General features: G+C 33.0%; 1 protein-coding gene and 1 non-coding gene across 2 annotated transcripts in view; one reads left to right on the top strand and one right to left on the bottom strand.

Moving 5' to 3' along the window:
* Nucleotides 1–16,547, top strand: part of Btbd8 (BTB domain containing 8) — an 82,922-nt gene that overhangs the window by 42,776 nt on the left and 23,599 nt on the right. Inside the window, exons 6-9 of the mRNA XM_076861936.1 lie at nt 744–824; nt 2,169–2,265; nt 8,511–8,599; nt 9,008–9,110. Coding sequence (XP_076718051.1) covers nt 744–824; nt 2,169–2,265; nt 8,511–8,599; nt 9,008–9,110 — 370 coding nt within the window. The remainder of the gene's footprint in view (nt 1–743; nt 825–2,168; nt 2,266–8,510; nt 8,600–9,007; nt 9,111–16,547) is intronic.
* On the bottom strand, nt 4,651–4,747 carry LOC143405376 (small nucleolar RNA U13). Its single transcript, XR_013092077.1, has one exon. It is a non-coding gene; the product is annotated as a small nucleolar RNA U13 (small nucleolar RNA).

The following is a 16,547-nucleotide window of genomic DNA, read 5'->3' as shown; positions in this document are numbered from 1 at the left end:
ATGAGGACAGAACCCTAATCACCTTTTAAAGATCCCATCTGGTCCTACTGCTTGATATCTCACACTAGGAATTAGATGTCAACATGACTTTCAGAGGGGACAAACCAGAGCAGAGGTTAAGAATTCAGAGTTTGCTATAGTAAATAATAAAGGTTATCACTCTAAACTATTTCTTAAGTCATGTCTACTTTTTCAGCTATGTCATGAGGATATTGGTCAAACTAGAGCCACTAGCTCTAGGTGTAGATATTACAAGTATAATCTGTACAGAATGACAAGAATCTTCCTAGTGAATAGAGTTGTCCATCCTTAAGCAAAACCAGAGGCTAATTTATCAAACATGCTGAAGAGAGGATTTCTTTCTGTATTTTATGGTTCTGGGGATCAAACCCAGGGCCTCACACATGCTGGGCAAGTGCTTTACCACTGTACTGCATCCTAGCAGAGGAGATAATTTCTTAATAAGCAGAAGTTGGACAATGACTTCTTAACATCCCAGACTCTAAAAAATATGGAAAAAGATTCTTGATAAATAATCAATTATTTGATAGTGTACATTTTATAACCTATGTATAAGTCCATAGCTGCAGTTCATTTTAAATTAATGATATGCCTACATAGTGTTTATTTAAGAATGGAGATTAGAACTTTATTTTGGCTAAAAGTTTATGGGAAATAGAATGATTTATTGATTTAGTTAAACCTTAATTATTTCTAGATTTGAGTTTTCCTTTATTTTGCAGTATAAACCATGTAGAAATGAATGTTATGATGCATTTTATATATGGAGGAATTTTGGACTTTCCAGACAAAGCTAATGTTGGGTATGTATTACTTTTTAATAAGCTTAAATATAAAAGTGTTAATATTTTACAGGTTCTGCTTTGTTGAGCTATGTTGCAGTATCAGTGAAGCAGAAGCTTCACTTTGTTTCTTCTTTTGAGATGGGGTCTTGCTATTTTGCCAGACAGGTCTCCTGAGCTCAAGTGATCTTCCTAAATTAACCTCCCAAGTGTGGAATTTATAGGTGTGTGTCACCTTGCCTGACTCTGAAGCTTCACTTTTATTATCAATTTTGCTAGCTATATTTTGAGTGTGTGTGGAAAATATCTAAAAACAATAAGAAAAGCTGAATAACGTATAGTAATAAGATTAAGAAAGGTTTTTTGACTTAAATTATTTTAGAAGAATCTTACTTTGGAAAATAAATGAGTTTTTTATAAAAATAAAATCAATTTTTTATCAAACTTTAAATGTTATTATACCACTATATTTTAAAAATTTAGGTTGTCTTTTTTAAGCAACAAAAGAAAAACATTAAAATTTATTTCAGAATATAAAGGCATGCAAAGACCAACAAGTATGTAATTCTTACATGTTGTATACTGAAATACCATCTAAACTTCTGAAATCCTACTGGAGAGTGAAATTCTACCTTGCTCTTCCAATTTTCTGTTGGTATTTTAGTAGCAAACAAGTGAAAGATGCTTTTTTTAGGGGTTCCTCTGATTTTGAATTGAATAAATACATTTTGGGGGAGAACATATCATAGGTCACAGAGATTCAGTACCAATATTTTATCCCCGGGCAACCTATAGGAAAGTTTATGCTCTCAAAACTTGTAAATACTGGAATACTGGAAGCATGTGTATGTGCTCAGAAGTACTTACTGGAAGCATGTGTATGTGCTCAGAAGTACTTACCAGAGGAAAGAAGTAAAGGCAACTCTGTGGTCATTACATGCATTCTAATCTTGGGGTCATTTGTAGGCATTTTCAGTAACCATCAATAACCAGGATAACCATCAGTGAATTCACTCCCCAAACTATTATTGCACAAATCTGCTGCATAGATTTTTGTAACGTTTACAGCTTTCAAAGCAGTTTCCTAAAAATCTTGTTCTATATGTCACTAAGAAAATGAGGGGAATTTGAAATATCTCCAGATTTCCTTGTTATTCACGTTAAGTGAATCAGTGTCAGTGCTTTCCATATTTTGGCCTGTGTCATCGTTATAGTCCATAAAGAATATTTATTATGTGAAGCAAAAAGTTAGAATTAAAGTAATTCAAATTATTTTTAAAGACTATATGTTATCAAGAAATCACTGTGTATTATGGTTTGATTTTTATATTGGAGAATTAACAAGTGCATCTATTTTCATTTTAGTCAGATACTCAATATGGCTGATATGTATGGACTAGAAGGATTAAAAGAAGTAGCAATCTATATTTTAAGAAGAGATTACTGTAATTTCTTTCAGAAGGTAATAATCTCAGAAATATTTACCCAGTACTTTAAGTCACCCATTATTACCTACTAGATTTAAGATTTTTGTTGTAATAGTACTTTAAATATAAAAAAATTAGTTTATAACTAATGGGAGTTCCAAATGATAGCACATATGGTGTCCTTTCAAAAATCAGAAACTAGTTAAAATATTTTAAGTGAAATAAAATTGATTTGGGAGGGTTATTGAAAGGATTTAGGATTTGACACTAGGAGAAAGGAAGTCAAGAATTATAGTTATCTTCTCCTTTTATCGAAGAGTTACACCGTGGTTCATTGATTCTTTCCCCTAAAAGTATGTTCTTTCTTTGTACCACTTCTTTGGAGAATGTACTTAGTTCTCAATATGGAATATGAATACTGATTGTTTTTAATTTTAGTTTATGCGAACGTCAATTTACTGTCTAAAGAAATATTCCATTTTATGCATTCCAACCCCCCTTGGGACATTATTCTTAGATTCTTCATTGGGTTGTTTTTTGTTCTGCTTTTTTGCCATGCCATGGATTGAATCCAGGGCCTTCTCTTGCAAGACAAAAGCTTACCACTGAGCTACATCCCTGGTCCACTTCATTCTTTCAATGTACTTTGTAACTGTAGGTTATTTCTATTTTCTCATTTATGCCTTTCTAAATTGTGTAAATTTCCTACAACGATCACATAATCATCAACAAAAAAACCCAGCAAAAACAAATTTTGAAAGAACTGTTTACATTGTACTTCCCTTTTACTGGGTATGTGAGGAAATAGTATGCATTATATGACTTTTAATTAGGTAATTTTAAGTACACTTAAATTGCAATGGGTTGTGGCTCAGCGGTAGAGTACTCGCCTAGTGCATGTGAGGCCCTGGGTTCGATTCTCAGCACCACATAAAAATAAATAAATAAAGGTATTTTGTCCAACTACAGCTAAAAAATAAATCTTAAAAAAAAGAACATTTAAATTTAGATTTTTGTGTTGGATAGGACTTTTCCTATCTCCCCATAAATTGTAACTGAGGAAGCAGCCCATATGCTAAAAGAGAGCCATGAACAGCTGGGTTCACTAATGCCATCATTACCCCTCTGCAGAGTTTACTGAGAAACAGTTAAACCCCTCATGTAGTTTTGACCAATGATTCACTCAAGCCTTCATAATTAAGGGGATTGAAAAAAAGAAGGCAATATTGGTCTCCTCAGCTTTGTGGAGAGAGAATAATTATAATGAAAGCCTTTTCTTTCTCCTGCACATGCCTCCCCTATTTCCCTAAAATGAAAGTTAGGAGGGAGATCCAAGTGAATCACATATAAAAAATAAAGATAGGAAGTAATTGCAACAAGGATAGAATGCCTACATGTCCCAGTTGGACATTTACTATATCCATAAAACTAGCCCACCGAAAGTGATAAGTGATTTCTTGGGGGAACTTGGAATAGGCCTGAAAAGCCTATGAGAATACCCTTAATGTGGATATTTCTAAAGGTAGGAGGCTTGCTGGATAAGCTAGAACTATCCTGGTTTTAAGGGACTATAGTTATTGTTATGTAGAGAAAAAAGTTGGGGAGTCTACTCTCCACCCCATTTACACATGATCTACAGGGAAGGAGGAGGACCTTAGTAGTTCCACGAAAGAGGATACTGAATAAGACCAGAAAACAGTGTCCCACCTAGGCAGACATCATACATCATGAACCCTTAGAAGAGGCCTTAAACACCGAGAGGCAGTGGTGAAATTTTTTTCCCCTAAAAGAGCCACCACCTCAGCAAAGGCCACCAGCATCTGAGAGCAAAGTCAAGGACAACACCCTATTACCATCTTAGTCTCTGCTTAGTTATGTAAAATGACTACAGCTACCTATGGGCATCTTCCTTAGAGTTAGACCTAAAAAATGGAGGAGCAGGAGACCAGATTATGTTCTACTCCCTATTGCCGATCTCACCAATCATGAATCTAGTCAATGTTATGAAGAGAAAGATTTATAGATATTAAAACAGTACTCTACTGAATTTTAATAATAAAACCAGAAAGCTATGGAATCTGCTTATTGTATTAAGAATTGCAATGCAAAAGAATTATGAATATAATGCACTCCTCTAATGTGATATGTATGTAAGAAATAATAAAAAAAAATTTTAAAAGATGTGAAAAATTGGGGATTTGACATAGCTAGGTAAAAAGCATTAGTTTGAAAAAAAATATGTTTTATGTTAGTATCTCCTCTGAGCTGATACTTCTCAATAAACTAGTTAATCTAACATAAAAATAATCTTATGAATAATTTTAGACCATTGCCTCTATTTTTATACATTCAGGAGTATATGGGTTATATGCAGCTTCTTGTATTTTACTTTTACTGATCCACTTTATTTTATTGTTTTATATCAGACAGGTAATATACTGACATTGTAACACTGTTTGAGGGAGGCACATCTCAATATAAAAACTCAGTCACCACACTTATGAACAACAAAAGGATCCCCACTTAATTTTAAACTCAAGGGCATATTTGTTTCTATTAAAACAACAGAAAGTCTTTCTTTTTAAATTAATAGTGTAGTATTTTGTTGAAAAATTTTTTATTGTATTTTATTTATTTTAATATAGTTTGTATTACTGTGGTAATAAATATTTGAGAGAACAGTTTCTGTTTTTATTGACCTAATCCTTAAACTTTCTTGCTTTTCATATTTAAAAATATATATTTTTATAATATACTTTGAATATATAAATTTTTAAAGAATATTTTAGAGACAGACATAATAACTTTATTTTATTTTTTAAATTTTATTTATTTATTCATTTTAGTTATTGATGGACCTTGATTTTTTAATTTATATATGGTGCTGAGAATCGAACCCAGTGCCTCACACATTCCAGGCAAGCACTTTACCACTGAGCCACAACCCCAGCCCATAACTTTATTTTAATTATTTATTTTTTTTATATGGTGCTGAGGATCGAACCCAGTGCCTCACACATGCTAGACAAATGTTCTACCAACTGAGCTACAACCCCAGCCTGACTTTTGAATATATATAATTTTTAAGTTTTATTTCTCACTTATGCAGTCTCTTGGCAGTGACTTAAGTATCATAAATTTATCATAAGATACTCCACAGTAAAACAAATATAGGTATAATATGATAGACAACTGGCCTCACAATTCTTGACTAGAGATAGTTTTAGTCATTTCATTAACTTCATAATCCTGCCTTTCATACATTTAAATTGGGGTGGGCTTCATTTATGGCATTATAGTGGATATATATTTACTTTATATGCATACATATAGTCACCAATTAAAAATATATTTTAGAAAATAATTTCAATATTTATCTTCCCACATTCTGCAAGTAGGTTTTTGAAAATGACTAAAGGTCAATCATGCCATTACAAAAAAAAAAAAACCTTGGGAATCAGCATTTCCCTATAAATAAATTCTCAAAGAGCCAAAGTTATCCCTTTAAGCCAAGAGTCAGCAGGTTTTTCTCTGTAAAGGCACTTAGTGAGACCCTGTCTCAAAAATTTAAAAAAAAAAGAAGAGGGCTGGGGATGTGTGTGTAGCTCAGCTGTAAAGCACCCCTGGATTGAATCACCAGTACCCACCCACCTCCCCCCCAAATTTCGGGCTTTGTGAATCCTCTTGTCTATACAGAACTGTGCTCTGATGTTAGAGATCAACATATAAATGAAGTAACATGCCAGTGTTCTGGTAAAACTTTATTCACAAAACCAGTGATGGACTACATTTTCCCCACAGGCTGAAGTTTGCCAGTCTTCTGCTTTAAACAACAAGTTTTTTTAAATATACATTTTGACAATTACAGAAATTACTATTGTTATATATCAGTAGACTTCGTGTTATATAAGGCTGGTTGTTTCTAAGAAAAATTAGATTGTTGAACTTTTTTATTTATTTATTTATTTAGCTATTGGCGGACACAACATCTTTGTATGTGGTGCTGAGGATCGAACCCGGGCCGCACGCATGACAGGCGAGCGCGCTACCACCTGAGCCACATCCCCAGCCCCGATTGTTGAACTTTTTAACTTGTACATACTTTTACAATTTTTCAGACTTCTGAGTGTTCTTAGTCTGTTATACTAATTTGATACTCTTCTATGAATTGTTCAGAAAATCAAATTATATCTAGGGTTGTAGCTCTGTGGTAGAGTGCTTTCCTTGCATGTGTGAAGCACTGGATTTGATCCTCAGCACCACATAAAAATAAGTCAGTAAAATAAAGGTATTGTGTCCATCTACAACTAAAAAATATATATATAAAAAAAGAAAACCAAATTATTTAACTTGGTAGAATTATCATCATATAACCTGTAATAGTGATAGTCATTTCTGATTTCAGGAACTCCAATTATCTGATAGGGATTTTAATTAAATTTTAATTTAATTTAAATTGTTAATATGCAAAATATTTACATTTAGTTCTTAAGTACTACTAGAACACTTTTTTCTTTATTTTTTCTTTTGGTACCAAGGATTGAACCCTCCCCAGCCCTATTGTTTAAGTTGTTGATAGACCTTTATTTTATTTTTTTGTGTGTTTTGCTGAGAACTGAACCTGGTGCCTCATACATGCCAGGCAAGTGCACTACCACTGAGCCACAGCCACCTCAGCCCTTTTTTAATTTTGAGACAGGGTCTTGCTAGGCTACTTAGAGCCCTGCTAAATTGCTGAGTAGCTTTGTACTTGCAATCCTCCTGCCTTAGACTCCCAATACAGGCGTGTGTCACTGTGCCCTATAATACTTTATACTAGAAGATTAATAGTACTAGAAGATTAAATTAATAGATTAATTTGATAGAAGATTAAATTAGTTTAGTAATAAATTAAAAGTTGGAAATTACTGACCTTATTGGAAGAATTATGCCAGAGACATTTCTAAAGAAGGTTTTTCTCTGCTTTGAGAACAGGGGATCTTTGGAAGTATATATTTAGAGACTAGATATATAAATTGACTTTTTGCTGGTCTTGAACCCTAGCTCACAACTAATGAATGTGTAAAAAGAGAAATTCAACCTATTGGGGAAATAGATGTGTCTAGGAACAGTTCAAAACCTGAAAATACATGGCATGGGCAATACATAGCACATATGCTTAACACCAAGAGCAATAGGTTGTTTTCCCTATCTGTATCTACCTTTTGTTTAATTAATTACTTTTATATATGTGCTTTAAAAATGTTATATTATAGTTTAATTAAATTATTTATCCAAGATCAGCATATGGCCTTTGTTACATTTTGTTAAAATTGAGAGAAAGGTATAGAGATAGCCTATATACCCATACCTCCACATATTATCAGAATTTTTTTACCAGAGTGATACATTTGATACAATTGATGAACTTACATTGACACATCATTATCACCCAAGTCTATAGGTTTTAGAATTCACTCTTGGTATTATATATTCCATGAGTTTAGGCAAATGTATAATCACATGTATCTGACATCACATATATGTGATCGTTTTACTTCCCCCATATATTTTTGATCTTTTTCTTAGTGTTACATAGTTGAAATCATATAGTAGATAACCTTTTCAGATTGACTTCTTTTTTTGTGTGTTGGAAATTGAACTCAGGACACTCAATCCCTCAGCCACATTCCTAGCCCTATTTTGTATTTTATTTAAAGACAGGGTCTCACTGAGTTGCTTAGCACCTGGGCATTGTTGAGGCTGGCTTTGAACTTGGGATCCTCCAGTCTCAGCCTTCCCGGCTGCTGGGATTACAGGAATGTACCAGTGCACCCAGCTCAGATTGACTTCTTATTAATATTCATTTAGTGATATTTATTCAAATTTCCTCCATGTCTTTTCTTGACTTGATAGCTCATTCAGTGTGAATATTCCATTGCTTGCATGTATTATAGTTCATTTATCCATTCACCTACTAAAGGATATCTTGGTTGCTTTCAAGTTTCAGGAATAATGAGTAAAGCTGCTTTAAACATCTTTATATAGGTTTTTGTGTGGAAAGGTGTTTTTAAGAAAATTTGAGACATTGACTACACAGCATGCCTATAGGCAGAGTTCCAACAGAAGTTAATTTCAGATACAGAACTAAGTATAGAAAATTGGCTTTTTAATTCATCAGATTTTGAATTGTATGTATTTATAGTTTAGATATATGTCACGTTTTCTTTATGAACCAAATACTTTTACCCTCTGCAAACCAAAAAAAGAATAAAAAGCAATTTTTTTCTGTCAATTTTAGCCCATTTCCAGAACATTGACTTCTATACTGGAATGCCTAATTATTGCTCATTCAGTTGGAGTGGAAAGTCTTTTTGCTGACTGCATGAAGTAAGTTATATTAAGAAGTGCTGCTGTTATAAATTTAGGGATTTTTTTGTTCTTTTATTCTCTTAATTTTCTGAGTTTACATTTGTTCTGTTTTCTTGGGCACAATATAAGTAATTTAATCCTTGTTGCACCAATTGAGTAAAAGTATTGATTTAGATATTACTCAAGATGATTGGGATCAATTTATTAGCTTAATGAACCATGGTTATGTTAAAATCTGTGCACATAACCCAACATGGCTTAAATTTTTTTATAGAAAAGGTAGTAAAATCCCTTTTAGAACTTATAAAATTAACATAAATTGGTCAAAATACATATGTACAATGTATATAATAGAAAACAAAAATATTACTATTATAAGTAAAAATATTTTCATTTCTCTAACTTGGGATTCTTTGATTCTAACAGGTGGATCGTAAAGCATTTTGCAAGGTTTTGGTCTGAGAGAAGCTTTGCAAATGTACCTCCTGAGATTCAGAAAAAATGCCTTAATATGTTGATTCAGTCCTTAGTGAGTATAAACTGACTACTCTTTTGTGCCATCAACAAAGTTTATTCAAGTATGGTACTTTTGATTATTTAAGTATAAATGGAGAATGTTATAAAAAGCAAGTGAGAAAACCAGTTCTAGATAATGTAGAACCATTTCACTGTGTCTAGCCTTAAGTTTCTAATCCTCTGAAACCACTTTCAGTACTCAATTATTCACTAGTCAGGTTTAGTCAGAGAGGCAGAACCTCTAAGATGATTATATTAGTTCATGAACAGAGGGCTCCCAGAGATGGAGGTTGTGCATTGGCTTAGCAATATGGATCAAGCAGTTTGTACTCACCAAGGAAGATCTGGATATAATACTGAAACTTCTCAATGATACTATTCCTCAAGGGTTCAGCCATCTACTTGATGATAAGTTTATTATATTGGCCTACTTCCATCATGGAAAAGGCAGTACTTTGTTCTTATTTATTTATATCTCTGGATATAAATTTTCTTCCCTAGCTCACAATGTTTCTGCTAAAACTACTATTCATGAATTTACAGAATACATTACCCATAACCTTGATATTCCACAAAACATCCCAATGACTAATCACTTATGACACGATGACAATCACAATGACAGTGACACATCACTTTATAGAAAATGAAATACAACAATGGGCCCAGAGTCATGGAATTCATTGGACTCATGAGTTTCCCCATCAGGCTGAAGTAGCTGACTTGATAGAATGAAGGAATGGTCTATTGAAGGCACCAATATTGCCAGCTAAGTTACAATTCCTTGGTGGACGGGGGCAATGAACCCCAGGATACAGTATGTACTCTTAATCAGTTTTTAATTGAAGGTGTTATTTTGTCCCATAGACAGGATTTATAAGTTCAGAAATTAAGATATAGAAATGAGAGTCATTCTATACAAAATTACCCCTAGTGATTCCTAAGCTATTATTTTTGCTTCCTTTCCTGGAAGCTTTGGGCTCTGTAGATCTAGAGGTCTTAGTTCCAAAGAGAATGCTTCCATCTGGGAACATAGTAATGATTCAAAAAAATATAGAAATTTGAGATTATCTTCATCTGATCAGTTTGTAAATCCACATGCAAAGAATGGAAATTGCTGATAGATTCTATTAAAGAGAAATTGGATTGCTACCATACAGTATTGGTAAGGAAAAACAAATGTGGGATGCAATACTCCCAGATTCTATGAGTAACATCAGTAGAAAGTTTCAGTAACCTAATTTAGTGCTGATAATGACCCAGATTGTTTAGGAATGAAAATTTAGGCCACTATCAGATAAAGAACTATAAACAGCAGAGGAACTTGGTGAGGGCAAAGGAAATATGGAATGGATAGTAGAATAGTTGTAAAAAACAGCTATGACCATGTAACAGTTATAGAAATGAGTATAACAGAGTTACGATATAAACATATAGTATTTTGTTTATATCATAACTACATATGTCTACATATTAACCCCTAAATATTTTGGGGTTTTTCCCACTGTCTCATTCCCCTACTATCTAATAAAAGACATTGATCTATGATAGTTAACAACTTTATATCTTCATACTTAAGTTAAAAGATATGAGGGAGAACTGACAAATCAGTTTGAAGAACAATTATCACTGAAGGAAAAAAAGAGGAAAAAAGAATTTTGTATCTTATTTTTTAAAAAAGCATTAATACGTTTGTTGTATTGGGGTTAGTTGTGTAATTTTAGGCAGAAACTTGACTATTATTGTCTTCATTTGGGAACTAAGATTTGTTTATAGAGATATGTATGTGTGCCAAATTGACAAGGAGTTGACTGTATGAGCTTTGTAACATGTTAGCCTGGCTAGGGTAGACCTTACTTTCCAGAATTTCCTTTTTTGTATACTTCAAGTCAGAATGGCCACAAAAGACAATTTGGCTTGAGATTTTTAGGGTAGAAGTGGTTAGGTCAGTTGCTGTTGGTCTCACATGTTGTTTCTTTACTGACTCATCTAGTTGGCATGGCCTACTAACTGTTCCACTTTACTCTCTACACTGTTTCAGCTTTTCTTACCCTGAGCCTTGTATGTAATTAGCTCTATAGTGAAAGGCATCAGTATCTCCTATAGGATGCCCATTTCACCCAGGTTGGAGACAATATGACTAATACAAGTCCATGGATTCCAGTTGGTGCTTTTGGTGTTGGTTTGTCCTTGCTCTTCCTTAATTTACATCCATCTGGCCTTTTCAACTCCTGTCCTGTGAACTTCAAACTACACCATCAGATTCAAAGGCTCTTTAATCATCTCCCACAATTGTATAATGTCAAATCCCTGTAACAAATTTGTACATAGACAAATACACACTTCCTAATGGTCCTATTTCTCTGATTGAATTCTGAATAACATCATCAGACTGGGTTACATAAAAGGTACATCTAAATCTAACTAGGAAAACAAAAACAAAATTGTAGACTATTAGCTCACAGGATGCCACTACAAAATCTAAATCTATGTTTATGCTAATGAAGGACTTTGTAGTTTTTTTTGCTTACAATTTTGCCTTAGTTTCCTTAGTCATTGAACAATTAATTCCTGTTCATGAAGGAAAACAGTTGTCCCAGCTATACTTCAGTGCAACAGAAATAGAAGTATTATTTACTAAATGTAGTAGCACTCATATTTGGCAGATTTTTTTTAAACATTTAAACAGTTCAAAAATACTTCTTCTTTCTGTGATATTTAGTGTAAGATAAGTACTATTATCTCCATTTACACATTAAGAAAAGAAACTGGGAGATCAGTGCTTTGTTGAAGTTTACAGTATCAGTAAATGACAAAGTTCAGGATTAAAACCAATTGCCACCATTCTAAATATATAAGTGCTCAATGTGGGCAATGTTTTTGGGTTTTTGTTTTGTTTTGTTTTGTTTTTTGGTGGGGAGAGGGCTTGACATCAAGAAACTAACAAATTGATGAAAGAATGGACATGTAAGCTATGAAATACAAGTTAGACAATGATGAGTATTAGCATTAAGTTCCATGTCAGTTTTATTTACCATTAAAGCTCCAGCTATAGAACAGTGCCTAACATATTAGGCACTTAGTACATATTGTCAAATAAATGAATAGGTATAATTTATAATTCAGGTATATACAGATTAAATAATCAGTTACCCTTAAGCTCTTAAATTTTATTAATTCCACTTACACAATATGATTTCATTTTCTATAGTCAGAGTCAAAAGGCATCACCTTTCTCAGACTAATTTTTTTCTTAATTTTTTTCATGAATACTCTATCAGAGAAAAGCTTTCAAGTTTACCACAAATCAATGCCATTATATAATTTTTTTGAAACAAAGGGATAAAAAAATAATCAGTCTGACTAGAATAATGACAGAAGTAATTTGAGATGAACCTGAAAATATAATGTAATTTCAAAATAAATAGGGTAGGGCATTCCTGACAGAATAAAAATGTGACCAGGAGCATGGAGACTAGGCAGTGTGAATGTGCTGTATCTGAAATGAGAGATGAGACTGGGGACAGTCTGAGACTAGACTAGGAGAGATTTTAGCTGAATATCCTTGTTAATAAGTTTGATTTGTTTTCTTACAAGTGGTATATGAGTTTAATTTTAGAATAAGCCCTTCAAATAGTGCTTCTCCCTCTGCTATGCTATTTTACTTTGATGTTATAGGTCTAATTAGATCCTTATAAGCTTTGTGAATTCTTGACTTTTACTTTCAAGATAGATGAAAAGATTAACATCAGAATGGCCAAACACCCAATTTGATTAATAGACTTTTAGACATCATAGTGATTATTACAAAATTTTGTCTTGTTTTTGTGGATTGGACAAATTTTTAGGAATTTAATTTATAAACTATATTTTGTTATAGAAATGAAATATATTTAGTTTTATTGATATAAAATAGAGTACTTTTTTCAAATTGAAATTTGAAATATTACCCAGAAAAACGGAAACAAAGAATAGGCAGTCTCCTTGTCTTCTTTTTCTTTTTTTTTTAAACCTCAACCCCAACTTGGCCTTTTGGAAAATCTTCTAATGTGTATGTATCATATTTATGATTTTATTTTTAAAATAAGAATTCTAAATTGTTACATTTTTATGCATTCAATATCAACTAAAAATGAATTGCATTTTCAGATATTTCTTTTTTGTGTATTTGCATGATCCAAAGCATTGCTTATGACCAGTGTTTATTAATATGACTTTTATCTGAAGAAAATATTTTGTTTATCTTACATACAAATTATAGCTGTGTCTTCTACCTCATTAATATTATTTTATATTTATTTGCTTACCATTTGTCCTGAACCTTGTTTATTTTATTTTGGAAAGAATACTTAACATGAGGTCTACTCTCTTAACATATCTTTCCCCTTGGCACTAGGGATTGAGCCCAGGATCTTGCACATGCTAAGTATTTACTCTCCCACTGGGCTATATCCCTACATCCTTTAATCAATTTTAAAGTGTTCAATACATCCTTTAATCAATTTTAAAGTGTTCAAAACACAATGCTGTACAGCAGATCTCTAGAACTTACTCACTTTACAGTACTGTAACTTTGTGGCCCCATTGATAGCAACTCCCATTTCCTTCTAGCCTCTGGCAACCACCATTGTATTCACTAATCCTACGAGTTTGACTCTATTAGATATCTTCTATAATTGGAATCTACACTATTTGTCTTTCTGTGATTAACTTATTTCACTCAGCATAATGTCCTCAAAGTTTGTTCATGTTGTTGCATATTGCAGGTTTCTTCTTCTTCTTTTTTTTTTGTAAGAGAGAGAACTTTTTTATTTTTTTTATTTATTTTTTTTTTTTTTAGTTTTCGGTGGACACAACATCTTTGTTTGTATGTGGTGCTGAGGATCGAACCCGGGCCGCATGCATGCCATGCGAGTGTGCCACCGCTTGAGCCACATCCCCAGCCCCAGGTTTCTTCTTTTTAAGACTGAATAATATACCACTAGATGTATATGCCACATTTTCTTTATCTCTTTATTGTTGTTGGATATTTAGGTTGCTTCCATATGTTGGAAGTACCATATGTTATTGTAAATACCGCTGCAGTGAACATGGAAATGCAGATATTTTTTCAAGACCTTGATTTCAATTCTTATGAATAAATAACACAGTAGGATTATGGGGTCCTATAATAGTTCTACTTTTGATTTTTTGAAGAATCTCATGCTATTTTTCATAATGGCTGCATGTTTTACCTCTCCCACATCCTTACCAACTCTTTTTCTTATTTAATAACTATCTTAACAGGTGTGTGGTGATGTCCCATTGTAGTTTTAATTCACATTTTGCTGATGATTAGTGACATTGAGTATCTTCCCATATGCCTGTTGTCACGTGTATATCTTCTTTTGAGAAATGTCTATTCAAGCCTTCAACTTGTTAAGTAATTGGGTTATTAGGTGTTTTGTTTGTTTGTTTGTTTTTACCATTAAGTTACAAGAGTTCCTTAAATATTTTGGAATTAACCCTTTATTAGATGTATGGTTTATATATTTTCCCACATTCTATAGATTGTCTTTGTACTTTGTCAGTTGTTTCTTTTGCTAAAATAAGTTTGTCATAGTCTCTCTTGTCTGTTTTTGCTTTTGTTGACTGTCCTTTTGTATCATATCCATGGAATCATGCAAAGTCATGAGGCTTTCCCCTTGTTTTCTTCTACGAATTTTATAGCTTCAGGTTATAGGTTTAAGTTTTTAATCCATTTTGAGTTGATTTTTGTGTTTGGTGCAAGATGAGGGTCCAATTTCCTTCTTTTGTTTATGCTTATCCAGTTTTCTAGCACTATTTATTGAAGAGACTTTCCTTTTCCTATTGGTTATTCTTGGTACCCTTGTGCTATAGTTTGGATCTTGAATGTCCGTCCCCCAAAAGCCCTTGTATGGAAGGCTGGTTTCCAGCCCATGGTACTGTTGGGATGTGGTGGAACATCTAGGAGGAGGGGCCCAGTAGAAGAAAGTTAGGTCATCAGCAGTGTGCCCATAAAAGAGATATGGAGACCCTGCTTTCCTGTTTCTTTTTCTTTTTTTTTTTTCTTTTGCATCTCATCTACCATAGGCTTCCTCTATCATATGTTCCTGCCATGATGTACAGTGGCACTGCAGGCCACAACAAAGCAACTACTGAGACAATAAATTAAAATAAACCTTTTTCTTCTTAAAGACTTAGCCTTTAACCCCTGAAACAATGGGACAAAATGAACCTTTCCCTTCTTAAAGATTTATTTTGTCACCATGAGAGAAAGCACCTTGTCAAAAGTTAATTGACTCTGTGTGTGGATATGTTTCTGGACTGTACCATTTGTATATGTGTATCTTTATGTAAGTACCACACTGTTTTAATGGTTATAGCTTTGTAATATATTTTGAAATCAGAAATTGTGGTTCTTCCAGCTTTGTTCTTTTTTAAGATCAGTTTGGCTATTCAGTATCCATTGTGGTTACACATGAATTTGACAATGTTTTTTTCTATTTATAAAACTGCCTTTTGGATGTTTTTTGTTTGTTTTGGGGTTTTTTTGGTACCAGGGATTGAACTCAGGAGGACTTGACCACTGAACCATATCTCCAGGCCTATTTTGTATTTTATTTAGAGACAGGGTCTCACTGAATTGCTTAGTGCCTCATTTTTGCTGAGTTTGGCTTTGAACTTGGGATCCTCCTATCTCTGCCTCCCGAGCTGCTGGAATTACAAGTGGTGTGGCACCGTGCCCAGCTGCCTTTTGAATTTTGATGGGGATTGCATTGAGTCTGTAGATGACTTTTAATATAGTGTGGGCATTTTTAACAATACTAAGTTTTTCAATCCATGAACACTGAATATCTTTTGATTTGTTTGTGTCTTTAATTTCTTGTATCAATGGTTTGTAGCTTTGAGCATGTAAATCTTCACCTCCTTGAATAAATTTACTCCTAAGTATTTTATTTTTTAAGTACTATTATAAATGAAATTATTTTCCTAATTTGTTGGTAATTTATTACTAGTTTTATTAGCTGAAATACAACTGATTTTGTCTGATTTCATGTTCTGAAACTTTACTGAGTTTATTTATTAGTTTTAACAGTTTTTAACAGTTTTCAGGATTTTCTTTATATAAGATCATGTTCTTGCAGAGGAGAATAATTTATTTATTCCTTTCAAATTTTGATGCCTATTTCGTTTTTCTTACTTAATTACTGTAACAAGGACTTCTACAATTATGTTGAATGAAAGTGGAGAGAATAGGCATCCTTGCCTTGTTCTTGATCTTAAAGGAAAAATTTTTCATTTTTCATGGTTTTGTATGATGCTAGCTGTGGGCTTCTGATATATAGTCTTTATTAGGTTGAGATAATACATCTTCATTCCTAGTTTGTTGAGAGATTTTATCATTAGAAGGTGTCGAATTTTGTCAGGGAATCTCTTACAGCTATTG

Source organism: Callospermophilus lateralis, chromosome 7 (genome assembly GCF_048772815.1).
Source record: "Callospermophilus lateralis isolate mCalLat2 chromosome 7, mCalLat2.hap1, whole genome shotgun sequence".
NCBI classification, from domain to species: domain Eukaryota; kingdom Metazoa; phylum Chordata; class Mammalia; order Rodentia; family Sciuridae; genus Callospermophilus; species Callospermophilus lateralis.
This window is presented reverse-complemented; position numbering and strand designations above follow the sequence as displayed.